Source organism: Cyclopterus lumpus, chromosome 17 (genome assembly GCF_009769545.1).
Source record: "Cyclopterus lumpus isolate fCycLum1 chromosome 17, fCycLum1.pri, whole genome shotgun sequence".
NCBI lineage: Eukaryota > Metazoa > Chordata > Actinopteri > Perciformes > Cyclopteridae > Cyclopterus > Cyclopterus lumpus.
Window position 1 is genome coordinate 12,686,496 of NC_046982.1, and position 17,950 is coordinate 12,704,445.

A 17,950-nucleotide genomic window follows, 5' to 3' on the forward strand; every position below is an offset into this window, starting at 1 on the left:
ATCTACTAAAATGAGCATGGCATGCTAACCGAGTAGCCCCGCCCGTCCCGTCTTGTAATACCACTTGTTCCTCAAGAGGGTGATAGTGAGTCATTATAGCATCCAGTCTGCCCTCAGTCCAGAAAACAAAGTCAATAATACACCCATAGTCCGTGTACGTTTTAATTGTTTAGAAAACGACTCGCAACCACTTCTCGTTCTCCCCGCCGTCAGGACACGGCTTCATCGGGAGTATTGCAGGCGGCAGAGAGACAGATGAACCCTCTGTTAGCAGTTGGCACGTATTCAGCCTGAGGTGCAGAAGACTGTAGATTGATCCCAGGGGACGGCCTCAACTCCTCACTTGATCAATAAATATTCTGTTGATGCCGTTACATAGGTTATACCCAGCTGGACCAGTCTGCTGCGACTTCCGGTGCCAGGGTTTTTAGCGGCTTCATCCGAGCCACTACAGCTGGCAACTGATGCTCGATCCCCCGGAGCGAACTGACGCTTGGTATGAAATATACCTAAGTCCTGGAGCAGCCGCCTACCTCCACCTACTCAATCATGAGAAGTAGATAAAGTCTGACTCTGTGGGCCCTCCTTTAGACCCATTTAAGATAACAGCGCCAGATCTTGGTCCCCTGGTCCTGATTTTAGAAGCAGCGTTCAGCTTTTCTCCTCCACATTTCTGGAACAAGGTCCCTGAAAGCTGCAGGTCTGCTGAGAATCCAGATTGAAGACTTTTCTGTTTGCTGTTGCCTTTAATTGACAAGATTCAAGGATATCAATCAATGTCTGCATCTCACTACTGCATTTTATTTCTTTAACTGCACTGCAACTTTTATTCTATTTTTAGCTTTTTTACTGTTTTTAATGTTTTAAAGTTAATTGTTCTTAAATCTTGTTTTCTTTGAATGGTTTTATGAGATGCACTTTGAATTGCCTTTGTTGAAATGTGCTATACAAATAAACTTGCCTTGCCTTTATGTCAAACAAATCAAGGAAATGTGTCAAAGACATATGAAAGAGATCATCGTGTCATCCCCTGAATCTTTCTCTTAACATGAATTGAACATGTAGTTTAAGATGGAAAGGACAAAAATAGTGTGTTAACATGTGAACATTTATCTGTGCTGTGCTCCATTAGTTGCTCTCAGGAAAAGGTTTGTCAGAAGACGCATGCAAACATAAAAAGGGACAGGAAATGACCATCATAACAACATGACTATTTGCGTCTGTACCAGGGGATACTCTTGTGTTTTCTGTTAACAAAGTAACTCCTGCAGCCGCTGACATGTCGTCAGAGCAGAGGTTCTTACATGAAGCCTGGTCTCCGTTGGTCTTGGAGGCGATGTCGTTCTTGACTTGTCGCTCCTTGGTCCCTGTCACCTCCTCCATTTTGCGGATCTCAGACATGCAGAGTTTGGAGTTGTAGTGGAAAAACATGCGTCCCTGCAGGATGGTGAGCTTGTGTTTGGACCAATCCCAGAGCTGCCGCAGGTTCTGGTTGTCCAGGGCATAGAATGAGTAATTCCTGGAAAAGAACACACAAGATTGCATGAAACGTATTTTTCATGATACATATGATATATAGCTATGGACATTATTGAAAAATAACATCAATAGAAAAGTATTCCAGCATGGTTAGCCTACATTTCTACTGTGTCTAAGTGTAGGCCATTGTGCTACAAGCGCCTTCCACCTCGTCCGAATGAAGCCTCACATATGATTTGTCTAACCAAAAACAGTTACCACAGAAAGACATTTTGAAAAGGTCAGTCCTTCCGCTTTTAACTCATAATTACAGGAGAAGGCTCTGACATGGCGAGGGTGAAATGAGGCTCAAAAGACGGAGTCTCACCCGATTTCCTGTTCCTCTCCACGAATAACACTGAGTTTGCGGAAAAAAGAGAGGGATACAAGGGCGTAGGAACGTCGCACTGACAGGTAGCCAGTGATCTCCTCCAGCTGGCCCAGGCTGGCCTCCAGTTCAGCTGCTATGTTGTCTGCAGAAAACCAAAAGACACGTGCCATGAAGTGACTTCAGATTCTACAGAATGCTTGGTGCAAAAACTGCCAGGCAGCTGGTCTTTTCTTATTTTCCCTTAGGCAGAATGATAATGAATGTGTGTTAAAAATGTAATACAAATGCAAATCATGAAAACCCTTAATTGTTTGTGTTGCATTTATTTGATGTTTTGGGGTTTACATTATTTAAATGTATTGTAAAACACAAACTACTTGAGCTTATCAACTTTCTAAGGGATCCCACAGTTTTAGCATTTTAACTTTCATTTTAAACTTGTTTTATTTAAAATTCATGTAGGCTTATTTGATGTCATCTCGCAGATACTCACTTCCTCCACGCAGGTTGATGACCAGACTCCCATTAAGAACAGTGCAGCCTCTCAAAGCCTGGGCAGCCGTGACAGAGTCCACCGTTTTCAGACCCATACATACTTTGGGACAAAGCCCTGCACAGGGATTGCAGTTGAGCCTATAGAACAAAAGGAAAATCAAATATTTCAAGAAAGTGTTTGAATAATAACAATGTGTGTCGGTACTACAACTTGTAGATCTATTTTGAAGGAGTTTTCCACTTATTTTTATATTTTTTACATTTCATGTCTCTTGAGCTTTTAAATGCTCCACTATGTTCACCAGCTAACCGCTAACTTTTTCCTTTTGGCATGTAATGCTGGGAAGATAGTGTACAGTCTGAATTTAGAGTTTTCTTTGCTGAAACGGCTGCCTGTTGCTGCCGAATGTGCCGATTTAAGAGGTGAGATTAAACCAAAAGAGTAAAGTTGTGGGCCAGACAGCTAAACAATAAGCTGAAAGACGTGAAACTCTCCATAGAGCTGAGGAGAACTATAGTGTCGGATGACAAGTCTTCGAGCAACTCCTTTAGCAAACAAGTAGTGGTGTGATCTGTTCCCAAAACTTTTATTGCTGCTTTAAATTTCTTGGCTTGACTGTACACGCATAACAAAAACACTGAAAATGATGTTTAATTAACTGAAAAAAGGACTGACCCTTCACCTTAACAACAGAGTAACAACCTGGCTTACATAATGCTTTCATTACAGATATATGGTCATAGCTGTGTCAACCATATCAACCCATTTCCTGAAAAGCCATCTGCACCATCCCCACACTCATAATGCGGCGAGTGAAACCTTTGATGAGGTAAAATTCAAAGTACACAGCAACCTCTGCAGTGGAGGTCAGACGATTCTTTTAAGGCCAAGAAGTTTGTGAGCCAAGTCGATAGTTTGGAGTACAGGCCCCACCCCCAGAGTGGAACAATCTTTGACTCTATTAAAGACTGTACCAACTGGATAACTGTTGAACTGAACCTTTAGGTCAACGAAATAATACCTAAATAATTAAATCTGAACATTGAACTCAAAGCACTGAATAGTCCTACCTAAATAAGTACCCATATAAATCTCGAGCTGAACGTCAAACAAACCATAAAATAGGTGAGAACCTTTGTATTTTTTGAAAGGGAGAAGTGAAAGACTTCTCACTGCGACATGAGTTGGAGTTTGTGATGTGATTTACTTCTGTCGGCTTCTTATGCATACAATTAATAAACCTGAAGTGTGATTTGATGGAGTCATATTTTAACTATTATTTTTTTTTTTATAATGGGCAATAAGCTGTTCTGTGGTTTAGAGATAACTTTTGTGGGGAGAAATAAACTGAAAACATACCAGAAATGACATTAATACATCTAGTCTGCTTTCTGCAAAAAGTTAGACCACATATTCTAACTTTCTTTTTTTTAAAGTTTGGAAGACGAGGATTTAGATGACGATGGGCGTTTGCTCTGTGACAATTGTCCCAATTGTGTTGAAGTATTCTTTGCCACTGTCTGGTTTATGAGGTGAAAATGCCCGTTTAGTGACAGTCAAGTTAGCCGGCAGGACAATTATAGAAGAATGTGGCATTTATTTTGTTAAGACCAAATAATGAAAGCTGGTGGCAGCTAAGGTGCCAATGGAACAGATCATCTAATCTACCATGTATACATAAGACATTTAAAAGAGGTAACACAGGCACTTATAAGTGAGATTAATGACAACTTTCAAATAACAAGGATCAAATGCCTAGAACTATAGCAAATGAGTCTTCATTTTGCAAATAAAAGGAGGTTGGGCATTGTTTCTTTATCTGGCTCACAACGCTCCTGATCCTTTTTACTGCTTTAGTGCCACATTTGCACTTTCAGCCTCGACACTCGTAGCGCCTTTGAGTACACGGCTTATCCACAAAGCACTTTCATTTCCACAGCTTAGTTTAAAGCCAGCGATATGGGGGGGAGGAGGGGTGCCAAAGAGATGTGCCATAAAGGGAACAGAAAGGGAGTCGAAGTCGAAAGGCTGAGATAGGAGTGCAGAAGGGTTCACCAAAGGTCAACAGTAGCCCGAAGGTTCAAGTGAGATTGTTGATCACCTGGAAAGAAGTGTGCACATCTGCACATGGAGAGGATCCTTTAATAAAATGTCTTCAAGTTTTACTCTAAAGATGATGACCACAAATGATATTGTTGCAACGTATGCCTGCTAACATATCTATATTACTAAGAGTATCATTAAATGCAATTGTACTGAAAAATTGTTATCTGTATGCAATGTCAGGATATTATTATTACAGCCTTTTTATAAACTAGATGTCCGGCCACCCAACTGATCAGGTGACCCCAGGTTAAAACCTCCTGCGGTTTGAATAAATAAAGAGTTTCATAAAAACATAGAACAAAAACATCATAGACCTAGTAATTATGTTTCGTACCGTGTGTTTTCAATGTTTGATTAAGAGCTGCACAGATTATTGTTAGTTAAGGAGAATCATTATTTCTGCTTGCAAAATGAGCACATCTGGAGATGTATGAATTCCTTTTTGGATTAAAAACAGTGAATGAAAAGTGATAGCACTCTTCTTTCACAACAATGGCTAGGTTGCACTTGAGCAAGGCACTTCACCCTCATCTGCTCCAGTGGAGCTGGATCTGTTCAGAGAGTCCCACTAGAAACCTCTCCGGTGTGAATGTATAGTATGTAACTCTGTGAATGTGAAGCTGCATGTTGTTTGAACAGAGATGAAGACCGTGGCAAATCCTCTGTTGATAAATAAAAGCACACATTCATTTTCCCTGTCATCCCTGTTGTCAGGGACTGTTGGACTATGCTGCTGCTGCAGATACAGTGCCACAGAAGCCACAGAAGTCAAGGCCCTGCACCCCGGGGCACTAGTAGTCAGTCCCGAATAACTCCTTGACTCCCCTGGTGTTTAAATGCCACCTAGTCAACTAGCCAGTCACGTTGAAACAGAAGACGGCAAGTCTTGAAAACTCCAGCTGCGTTTTCAACCTCTGCCCGAGCAGAATGATTAGGGCTGTCTGGAGCGACTCGCAGGCACACCCACACTGATCAACAGCTCTGTCACGGTCAATGAAGGCGTCAAAGAGGGATGCGATAAAGGTCACTGGCAAGTCAACCAGGAGTCTGCTCTGATGTAGCTACAGAGATACACAAACAGGTTGTAAATTATAGATTCAAAGAAAAGGGAAAAAATACTTACTAAAGCTTGCCCACTGCAATGCAGACACCAGCGGTTGGTTTACAACCAATAATTTGTGCAGCGCGTGAGCCAGAAGAGAACGCAGCTGATGGACACGGAGTCAAAGTCAGAAACATAGACGTGCCAGGCTTCCTAATGCGCTGCAGCACTTTGACCTTTCTGTCTGCGGTCTTACAAACAAAAGAGTTGTGTGTTTGCACCCAATCTGAGTACTTTCTGAGATCAGGAGGGCGACCTTCAGTTCATGCACTGTGTGCTACAAACATAGTGACAAGAGCTACATTCAGCCTTTCTTTCTCCCTTTTCGTCTTTCTTTATGTTATTGTTGTTGTTAAAGTTTATATATTCACAGAAAATTACACCATTGTAGGTATTTTTAGGAATGTCACAGAATTAGATGGGATTTTAGGGAACTTTTAGGGAGCATATGCAGGAGTGAATATGTGGGTATTCATGCAGAATATTAAGCAAGCTTAACTGATCACACATTGTTCCATTCGACCACCAAGAGCCCATCAGACCGCCGTGAGTGTTCACTTACGAGGAAGAGTTGACGGTCGTGTAGCCGGAGGGACACTCGGGGATGCAGGCACCGTTGTGGATGACGTACTCGTGGCAGTCGGGGCTCTTGCTGTGCTCCTTCTCTCGCTTGCATTTGTTGTGGAGATCCTGGCAGAAGGCGAAGGAGATGCAGCGCCAGCCCTTGAAGGTGAAGTGGTTTTTGGGGCAGCGCTCCACACAGTCGTTCCCGTGCTGGAGGCCGCGGCAGGCCACGCAGTGACCGGCTGAGTGGGGCTTCAGGCAGCCGCCCAGGCACTGGTCATGGCAGCACTGGTCGTCTTTGGTGCAGGCTCGATGTTTACACTGAACAGGGCACACTGCACGTGAGACAGGGACAACAAAGTTAATGAAGCAACGATTATAGTAAAGGTTATTTAGACAACTTAAAAATGTACAAGCATGCAGGAGTATTTGAGCTGCAGGAAGAGAGACTGGAAACTGAGGCTTATCAGCCTTCAAACACCTACATTAGATTTCAGTTCCCAAAGTGGCAGCTGATTTTAATCCAATGACAATATATCTTAATATTTCCACCTCCACATAAATCTCATATGGTCGGATCACTCCGTCAGCGGGAGAGATATCCCTCCTCACGGCACAAGCCAGCAGCCCAGAGGACCATCTGTCTTTGGCCAACAAGCTTGCTGAATACAGACAGCGGGGATCCTCCAATAGTTAAAAAAAGACAGACACGAACCCAGAGGGCTTGTTGAAAGTGAGACAGAGGGGGAAATATGACATTCGAGTGACACACGTGCAAAATGTCTTTGCTTGGCTTCTTTTTGGTTCTTCATTTCATGAGTAACTAAACTAGTCACTAAAGAGAAACACTTTGCTCATCCTTAAGGTTTCAACTTTGAGAACCACTATGACAGTTATAGATATATCACAACTAAAAATGTAATCTAATAGCATCATATCAAACTGTTTGGATATTGCAAATCACAGTGTCAAAAAAATTATTTGATTAATTGATAGACATACAATTAATTAATAACTGTGCCATTGATTTATCACTCATTAAGCAAAAATAACAAACATCGCTTGAGATTTGTTATTGAATTTAAAATGTAATACTAAACTTTTAGTTGAATAAAACACAGTCGATGAAGTTGTCACTTTGGGTTCTGACGTTTTTTGATGTAATCATTAATAAATTCATCAAAAAAAGCACTAAACTGATAAATGATCCTTAGTTGGAGCCCTGCAGTTGTTGCACAAAACTGTGGCGCAATTTACGATATTCAAATAATCTCACATCATCATGACAATGACACACATTAAATATCCATGCATTGGAAAGCTCAACTCATCTAGTGGTTAATCAAAAAAAACTAATGCACAGGACTGTCTGGCAACATGACCTCCACAAGCTCTTTGTGAGTAGGCAGATGTAAACCCTGACAGAAAGATTCTGTGTCCTGACATTCCCACAAACACAAACTGTGTGTGCATGTAAATCTGCCTGTTACATAACATTAAACACTCATGATTGGTGCGTGTGTGCGCGTGTGTATACGGACCAGAGTTTGTGGGTGTGTTGTGGTCTCAGTGTAGCTATGAGGACAAGTTTGCAAGGATATATGGAGCTTCTCAGAGGTAAACAGAGACTGACCTGCCTGTCGAGATAAGCTTGTCATCCACGAGAGCCACATTAAGACTGTTTGACAGCCGGGGAGATAATCGCCGCTGACGTTAGGGGCAGGTTACAGGTCAGACCGTAAAGTTGTCAGTGTGTGTGTCCTTTATGGGTCCGAGCTAATATCCAGCCACATAAACAAAAACCAAGATGTGAGAATTGGGTGCTGTGCTTCCTTTTACAGGGGACAATTACTCTCATTAGGCTGTTCTCCTATTGTTGAGCATTTGTCCATAACTGCTTGCTTTCATTAGCGTCATGAGGTCAGCCATCAAACGAAAAAAACAACATGGACCCCCTGTCCTCTCGCTCTTCACGAGCTTAGCTCTGTGAATGTGTGTTTGAGGCAGAGAGCAGCGACATGAGAAAGGACATTTGAGGGGGGAAACGAAAGGGGGCATTGTGCAAAAAAACAAATGATATAACAACCTTTTATCTATATCAGCCTGCTAGTCTAAATAATCTACTCAGCAATGGGATTGACCACTGAAGGTGATTTCCACACTGAAAAACTAAAATGTTCTCTTGATACTATGTTTTTCTTCCCTCTCCAAAGTTTATATCAAAAGCTTCCCTTCTATTTTTTCCCTCAAATGCATGCATGTACGCACTCACACGTACGCACTCACACAAACAAAAGCTTCTCCGTCTGCTCACACTGACTCCCGATCCTGCAGCAGGACTCCATGCCGGAGCACGGGCCCAGCATCAGATCCACCCTCAGCCTTAGCCAATGTGTTGGCTAGCTGTAGAAGCAAGCCATTCAAATGGCCTCTCACATCTCCAAGGAAGACAGCAGCATAGTTTAACCCTTTGTGTCCCGCTCTCTTCCCTCCGGCAGCACAGTACAGACTTGAGCCGCTCTGCCCTCTCCGTCTCCTCACGACTACGAATCGACTGCTTTTCTACTAATCTAAAAGCACTAATAATTCCTATTAAATATATAATAATTTTTTTTTTTGCTTGTGCGCTCCAGGAAAATCTCTTTATTCAAAAGTGCTTGTTGAGAGAAACCTGGTGCTTTGAGCAACAAATGGGTTCAAACTCGTGCCGAGACCATCATGTTATGCAAGTGTTGTGCTGAACAACTCGGTGCCCAATGATGCAACTCATTAGCAGTTTTTACAGATGTTAAAATGGTACTGAACATTTTAACAATTAATGCCTGCTTGCTTCTACAAACTCTAATGAATTATAATAAAATGTACGTATTGCAAACACTTTGTTGATTTATGTTTTTTGTTGCCCAATGTCCAGTATATTATGTATGATTAAAATGTTTTTTCTTCTCAGTGGATATGTATTCTTTGTGATAAAAAATCCATTAAATGTTGCAACGGGCAGTTCATTATTATTAATGATGTTGACTATATTTTGGTCAATTCTAGTGTCGAGAAACAACACAGTGCTGTTAAGATATAAAACATTGCATCAAAGCTGAAACAATTAGTTGATTGACTACCAATAAAGCATCTCAGGTGTATTATTTAGCAGAAAGTTCAAATATTTTCTGCCCAATTTGAAAGATTGCTTCTTTTCTCTGTCATTTTAAATGAAATATGTTTGAGTTGTGGCAGGACCAAACAAGAATAACTCTCACAACAATATTATTTATATATTTATTTTTACACTTTTCAATCAGAGTAGATAATAATAATATTAATAATAGATTGTAGTTGCAACAATGCAAATGTTCCATAAACAGAGGCACCAGTGGATGCAGGCTAAAAAAGGGTTAATGTGTCGATTAATTCCAGTGACTTCAAAAAGTTCCACCCGAGAAAACAAACCACTCACTGTCCAAATAATTTGTACAGTTCACTTGGCCGGCAACTAACTTGGCCGTGTCTGCAGAGTTGAAAACAATGCTTGTAGTTGATCCTAAATAAGCGGTATTACTCAAAATCAGACATCATAAGAGGCTTTTATAATATCAACAACAATGACCACACTGAAGGAGATAGACTTGTTTCTTGTGTGCTTGTCAAGAATGTTTTCAAGGTCGACACCCTGAGGACCTTTGAGAGTGGGGCCCCCCCCAAGCCACCTTTCATCTCCCCAGAGTGAGGAGACGCATAGGAGACTGCTTGGGGGAGTTGGTCGTTCTTTCCTTGAAACAGGCACATTTCTAAATAAAGGGCCCAGTTTCTTTATATTCATTTTAGACCCTTCAGCGAGCACCGTTCATGAAGAGCAGAAGTCTTTTCTCAGTGAGTCAATTAGTTATGCTTAGCTTGAGTTTGCTCTTGTCAGCATCTCCGCTACTTATCTTCCATTTGGACAGCGTAAAATCATCTGACAACAATAAATCAATGGGATTTTTGGGAGACAAGTGCTTGGTCGGCAGTTGGACTTATGTCTGTTTACATCGAAGCTACATATTCCTTTTAAAGGTCTTGAGGCAGAATGCGTGTATCGCCTGTTTGAACTCCTTATCCGTATTACTCTGGTTCCTCTGGGACACTGGTCAGGGCCAGTCTGAACTCATGTCATGCGTTTTTTGTGCAAAGTGCAGCAGGATCACATGAAGGCTGGGAAATAATGTTGCAGAAATGCCTGGCTCTTTATCTCATCAGCATAGGTTTCACTGGGGAGGCAGAGCGACACAATGAGATGCTCAATCCTCCAAGCCTGAAACAAACATCAACAACAAGCCAACACAACTCAAGGCCCCTGTGTGATAGAGAATAATACATCCCGTCAGGGCGATGCCAACTTGGAAATGGGAGGTGAAGAAACGGATTTTTGCAGACTGCTGGCCAACGGCGAGCTTCAACAACGTGGGGTGTAGAAAAGGCAGAAAGAATCCACATTGCTTGCAATGAATGACTCATACACTACATAGGCAGTTCCTTGTCTGCAACCACACTGTATGAAGCGTTTTCTGCAAACATCAAAATACACAACAGCAAGTCATTAGTATTGTAATGTAGTTGTTTATATATATATATATATATATATATATATATATATATATATATATATATGAGATCCAAACAGATTTCTGCCTAAAATCCAGAGCCTCCATAAAAGAAATTTGTGGTGAGTTTTTCCAAGTTCCTTTTTTGGCAGTGATGAAACAGCAGCATAATAAGGCATTTTGCGTTGAGATCATATTAGATATTATGCCAACCGGGAATGTGGTGGTGCGCTGGTTGGTAATTAAAATTCCACGGCTATGATGTGTAGTATTTAGTTTCTTATGAAAGAAGGTTTTTGCTGAAAGCCTAGAAGTGAAGAATCCAAACCATAACAAATAAAGTGCTAACAGCGATCTTTCAAAGTTTCCATACTGTTCACAATTTAAAGCAAATTAACAGAATAAAAGAGCAGCAACTTCATTGACTGCTGTTTGCTTCATGTTTCAAATTTGATATCCACTGCTTGGCACTCACTGCTGGTACAGCACAACAGCTGAGTCGATGCTTAGTGATGAGGTCATGCATTAAATATGGACAAAAAGCTAACCAATTTACTAGTATTGTAAATGCATATAGGGGTGTAACTGATGGCTATTTCAGTCTATACAATGTCAAACAAGAGGAAACTAAATGGTAATCTCAAATGTGGGATACAAAAACTAACTTTTACTGCAAAGTTGTCTGCCCGAATCTTTTTCTGGCAGATGATTTTGGAAGTATAAGTAGACCAATTTTTCACCAACTGAATGTGTGCACCATGAAGATACATCAAAGGTGATAGTTTACGTCTTTGAAGTGTATATGTTTGTACATAACCATGGTAACGGCACAAACATCTTACAGTGGATGGTTAATAGTGTTGTCTAAGCAGCCATTACTGCAGTTATAACTGTAAAGTGCCAGAAGAACAGAACATTTTTTTAGATACCAATGGATGGATGTTTGAATCGGAGCCTTGTTGCCTTTGTTCAATTTAAATATAATGAATACCATCATTTCACATCTTTAACATTGTTTTTGTTCTATAACAGAATCAAAATCTCCAAAGCTTTGGTTATACTTGTGCTTGGCAAGTTAAGTATTGCATGCATTATGAAGAAACTAAAGTTGAATATCCTGTAAACAATCGGATTTGGCTGCAAAATACAAATGTAGATTTATAAGACCGCCCATTTCTAAAGCACCTAAAAATCAATTCACAATCATTGTTATATCCTCAGACATGTTAATAATGCTTTTATCAGTGAATGAATGTTGGAAGTCATGTCTGAAAAGCTCTGATTGCGCACGGCGCATGCGCAAAGTTACACAATTTTAGAGCTGCGCGACAAAGTGCCCGGGACCACCTTTGGCTTCACTACCGCGTGTTTAAACCAAGCTTTAGTCTGATTACTGGTCTCTAAACTGATAATGTCCTTAATACAGAGCTGCCTGCTGGTTTCCGCTCGACAAGTGAGGCACAGATGTTATATTGTCCCCACTTTCAAACATGTCTCTGAACAATCAACAAGTAATCAATTATATGGCTCATGACGTTTGAGTCGAGATGTTGACTTTGAAAAGTGTCCTCTAGACAAGGTCATTGGGCAAATGCTACAATAGAGTTTGGGCATTAGACAAGTAGAGTGTAATTACTTATAATTACATATTTATCAGTAAAAAACATTAATTAAAAAAGGTTAAATAGCACTGAATCCATTAGGTGAAAAAAGTTACAATTTCAATTGATAAATCAATGAATTCATTTATCAACAGAAAACACCAAACAATCAAAGTTTCCAGCATCTCAAATGTGGAGGTGTGCTCCTCCTTCTTTTAGATCATTGGTTTGGATAATAATGGATACGTGATTGACAGAAAATGGCAGCTATTTTAATAATTATGTGTTTTCTCATGTAAAAATGAATTAATGATAAATTGACGGATTTAATTGAAAAATAGATATCTTTGTATACAGAATATATCAAGAAACACCAAAAAAAGGAACTGAGATTCACATAGATTGAGCTGTTCTCTCTTCTTTCTTTTTTAATCACAAAAATAAGACATAGTGATCACAAGAACTACATTTACAAGTGATACTTTTAAAATATTTTAATTGATTTAGTCTTGTCTGACCAAGAAAACCAAAGACAAACTATTCAAATCAAAGCAAAGATGTTGTACGTCATAGAAAAAAGGTAAAAAAGAAAAGTCAAGCACTAACCACTTGTCAGCTGGTCTGACTCAGCAGCAGGTTCAGAGATAACTCTGGTAGCAACAGGAAAGGTAAACAATTTCATTAACTGGCCCCGGTCTCCGTTAATAGAACAAAAACACACAAACAACATGGAAAAACACTTGTTGTTTTTAATGTGCCCCTGCCTGTCATCCGAAGGCAGGATATCCAGTTTGCCCGTGACTGGAATAGAAATGATAAAGACTGAGCACTCATTGATGGGCAATTACACTGCCTGCTTTACAGGCAAATGACGCATGTCCACAGCCTTGAATCTTCATTTCCTTCCAGGGCTCAGTGTCAGGTGGAAATAATCACGAGCTCCGTGGTTGACTTTGACTACATTCATAACATCAAAACCATCTAATGTGGCCTTTACGTCATAAATGCAACATCACAACACTCTGTCTTTTTCAATATCAAAATGTTAACACAATGGAAATTGAAGAGGATTACATATCAAATATTAGGAAACAAATAATCACGACACCGGAGTCAAACTAGAAGAAAATGATTTAGGCTGCCGATGAACATTTATTTGATAGACGCTCGTCTAAAGCGACAAAATTAAATCTAATCCAAGCGACTACAGTACAGGTACTGCTCTACGGATGATAAAAAACATTTTGTTTTTGTTTTACTAATGACGCTTGTGTCCTTTTCATGTTTTCATTGGTGTTCAGCAGTGCCGACAACAGATTACGTGGATCTGTTAAGTAAACATGAGCAGTGATACAGACTTAGATTAATCCTCTTAGAGAACTCAACAAATAGTACTCCACCAATTTATAACATTGTGGGACTCAGGATGGAAAGTAAAAAAAATTATAACACAGATTAATATAAAAAATGAGAAACAAAACTAAAAAGCAATGGGACAGTTATGCAAATTGCAAAATACACTAAATAAACTCAATTTTGGTTTCCTTGTACTACGGGAAAAAAACCCTCATTGACCCACAAACTTTGAGGATGAAAGCTGTCGAGATCAAGGACATCCAAGTCCCTGAATTAACTACTTTTCACAAAACACAATTTCAAAGAGCACCATTACATAATGTTTTTCATTTCTCCCAAAAAACAAATTCGAGCCTCGTTCTGACACATTAGTGACATTTTATGCAGTGAGGTGGTATGATATCAAATAATGGTGATATTTTGACGCGCAGCGTACAAAAGAACAAAAGACTTGGCCTGAGTACAACAGATTTTTCCTGACAACACAAAATTACTTTCCCAAATAACAAACGCCTTATTTAACAGAAAGATAACTAAAAAACAAATGATCTGGGCTACAGGCAACTTGTAACTTGTGAGAGAAGATACAAAAATGTAAAAAAACATTTTCCCGTGGGTCTGATGTGAGCGCGTACAGCGGCAAAGAAACGCTTGTCGGCCCAGCTTTAACAAATGCCTGAAATGTCTGGGATTCCATGGGAATGGCTCCAGGAGCTGAACGGCGAGGGTTCGCAGGGTGCAGCTCCACAAGACTGAGTGCCAGAGCAGTTAAGTCAGCTCAAAGGAAAGGACTCATGGTGTGTGTGTGTGTGTGTGTGTGTGTGTGTGTGTGTGTGTGTGTGTGTGTGTGTGTGTGTGTGTGTGTGTGTGTGTGTGTGTGTGTGTGTGTGTGTGTGTGTGTGTGTGTGTGTGTGTGTGTGTGTGTGTGTGTGTGTGTGTGTGTGTATTCTGGATTTAGGCTTGCCGAATAGCACTCTGCATACTGAACCATGAAGAGAGTAGACTGTCAAGGCTGGATCTGACAGATTCCTTTTCTTATTTTCAATACATTTCTATATTCTTTTTGTAATCGCATTGTAATCTACACAATAACACGAGTAGTGGGTCATAACATAGATGGTGTGTATTTCAAGCTATGCCACTTTGCTAATTAAAATATCAGCATAGCAGTTTTCTTTTCTTGCTTGTCTTCTCAAGACCTTTGTACTTCAACCTTTTCAGCCCTGATGTGTTATTATTCTTTAACAATTTTAGCTCGTCTTTGGGTCAAACTTTCCTTCAAATGTTTTACGCTGCAAGCAGCACTTCCGAGTGCCAAGCAATTGTCCGGCTCCAAAGGGACGCTGCGCTATTACGAGTAGTTAAAACTCTCTGCAAAATATTAAGACATTTATCTGATGCAAGCAAACAAATGGAAGACAAATAGCTCACAAACAAGCTGCTGTTTGTTTAGAAGCTTCTGCGCAGTAGAATCAAATATAGAAAGGAAAGGAATTCAAACATGATGCTGGGGTTGTGATGCTTCTTTTGGACAGATAATTCACTTGCGAATAAGAAAATCTATGGCCTTTACCGTGCGAACACGGTGGCCATACGTGCACGTACAGTACATATTATTATTTGGAAAAGGTTCATACCAACTCTACGTGAGACCTCTGAACGGAGGTTGCAGTCCTGTAATAAAATCACAGCAGCCCGTATTGAGGACACAAAATATAGGTAAAGTGAGTTTGTCTTGGCTGGTGGTTTGAGGACACTTTCATTACGTGGGAAAGCCGTTTAGGCTCACCAAGGACATAACATGAGTCAAGATTTTCTATCATCTTTGTTTTGGTTAAAAAACAATGTAATTTACTTTCTGCTGCAGTAAAAAGCAACGAAGTGCAGAAAGCTGCAGATTTAAGCTTTAAAAAAGGTATAATATTAAATATAAGAGGATACTGAATGAATGAGGAGCCATGGCAAAAATAGAAACAGAAGGAATGATTAATGTGATGGGAGAGGGACGAGGCTGGCTTGGCTTTCAAACACAGTTCATGTTTTGAAGGATATGCCGCAGGCTACAAATACAGAAAGCCCACCAACCCTCAACATGTCAGAGAGGCAACGAAGAGGCCTGACATCGTTGGCAGATATACAGGCAAGTCAAGAGTCAGGACAATATAATAAAATTATGTTTTCATGTTTTGTCACACCAGGGGTCACTTCCATCTCAAAATAATAAAGCTTAGTAACAATATCCTCCTATTTCCCCACAGACAGTTTTACTAGCAGCTAAATTTGTCCTCTTTCCTGCCTTGCTGACCCACACGAGTCACCCATCAGTATTTTGGTCTCATAAAAGTGTCTGCCGCTACCGAGGCGACACCCTCTGCCCCTGTGTCCATTCATAACCTCAGAGAGGAAGCAGACCAACAAAGACCGGAAACAATTGGAAAGAACTCCCCATGAACTTCTACGACCACCATTGTTCAGGATGGAAAAGGATCGTGGCGCCAGCGCCGACCGTTTCGTGCGGGAGCTGCGACAAGGTCGGCAAAGAGGAGAGCTGAGGGTCAACAGTGAGGCGGGACTCATCCCCCAAACCCACTCACCCCTCCACACCTTCCTCACCCCCATAGAGACTGGTGACCTCGCTTTTCCTTGCGATACAGCCTGGGTGAATGACTGATGTGTTCTTATCCACGATTACACCACAGTGTTACTCTCCTGTTTCCTGGCAACAAGACTAAACAATAGCCGTCTACCCTCTCCACACACGCACGCCCACGCATGGTTATTCCCGTGCGATTTATAAGCCATGTCTGTGTTCACACGCGCACGCGCACGCGCACGCACACGCACGAGCCAAGAGTAAATTTGGAATATCCATATCAAGAAAGGTCCGGCAGTCAGTCCTCACCTGACCTGGCTGAAATGTGATTCATAGGAATACTCCATTTGTGACAGGCTGCATGAAACCAACAGTGGTCTCCCTCTGCCAACAGGCTGCAGATACAAGCATTCTACAAGTGGAGCAGGCCAAACCAATCAGAAGCTGAGGCTTCTTCTGCTGTCCACCTTATGGGATGTTGCAAACACTGGCAAAAGCTGCTGCGGTGGCCAAGGAGGAGGACCCCACCCCTCTGGGAGAGGGTTGATAATTAAGATCAATTTTAATCCCGAGTGTAAAATACCTGGGAAATGCAGGCTTATTTATATCTCTCTGGGCTTAGTGAAGGCACTGCAAAAAAAGCTGTCACAAACACGATGTATTTGACTGGAAAATAATCAAATCCAGACTTACATTTTAGTGGGAACCCACATCTCCTAAGAAATGCTGTGTACTGAAAATCTCTTAAGAATGTAAATATGAAAAAGAAAACAGCATTGGATTTAATTTCACAAAAAACCAAATGATGTGCAAAATCCTAAAAAGAAACTACTTTTAAGTTCAAATGGCATTTCCCCCAAAATTGAATAAGAAGAAGCCTGTTAGATATGCAAGATTAGGGGCACCCTCGAATGCCTCTGAGTTTTATCGTGCTGAGCATGAACCACGGCAGTTGACCAGTTTCAATCCCCATCTCTCTTTCTCACCTCATTTGGAGACTCTCTAATGAATACATAAAATGCCCCAAAAATTAGGAAAGAAAATATGCTAAATTAAGGATAACTTTGGTGGACAGATGGAAATTCTGTCGGCACAGCTCAGCAGTGGAAAAAGATAATATCCCAACGGGAAGTCCCTGATTTCTTCTTGAGTCACAGTCAGTATTTTCAGCTGCCAGCCCCTTTCAGGACTCAGGCTTGGCTGTCGTCCTATCAGCCAAACAAGCTAATGCCACATGACAGACAGTACCAAAACATAATCAATATCCCATTTTCTTCAAATGAGTCTTGGCAACAAATAGTACTTCATTACAAGTAACTGGAATGGTTTCCTTCATGCCAGCAAGTTTAAACTCAATTAGTAAAAGGCTATAAAGGCCTGTGTTGTTTTGAAACATATCTAATAAATCTGTGTTTATAACAGACTTGATATATTCAAAAACTAGAATTAGGGGTTTCACAACTATTGATTGATGCCAATAACAACAATAGTCCTTGATTTGTTTTGGATTAACATTATAAGGCCCTGAACAAGAAGGTGGACAGTGTTGAGCACACGGTTCCATTTAACTCCATTAGATGTTCGCATTCATGAACATGCTTACACATGTGCAGTCAGCACTCTACTCATGCGGTCCGCATAGACCCTCAAGGACATGGGCTATTGGTCAAAAGGGTTACAGTTCTCGACTTGAGAGCTCTATTTTG

At 40.8% G+C, this 17,950-nt stretch overlaps 1 protein-coding gene across 2 annotated transcripts in view; it reads right to left on the reverse strand.

Annotated features, from left to right (window-relative positions):
* Positions 1-17,950, reverse strand: part of insra (insulin receptor a) — a 48,672-nt gene that overhangs the window by 18,411 nt on the left and 12,311 nt on the right. For both annotated transcript variants that reach the window (XM_034554670.1, XM_034554671.1), the window contains exons 3-6: positions 6,116-6,452; positions 2,343-2,482; positions 1,847-1,991; positions 1,305-1,519 (exon numbers count right to left, since the gene is read on the reverse strand). In XM_034554670.1, the coding sequence (XP_034410561.1) occupies positions 1,305-1,519; positions 1,847-1,991; positions 2,343-2,482; positions 6,116-6,452 (837 nt within the window). The remainder of the gene's footprint in view (positions 1-1,304; positions 1,520-1,846; positions 1,992-2,342; positions 2,483-6,115; positions 6,453-17,950) is intronic.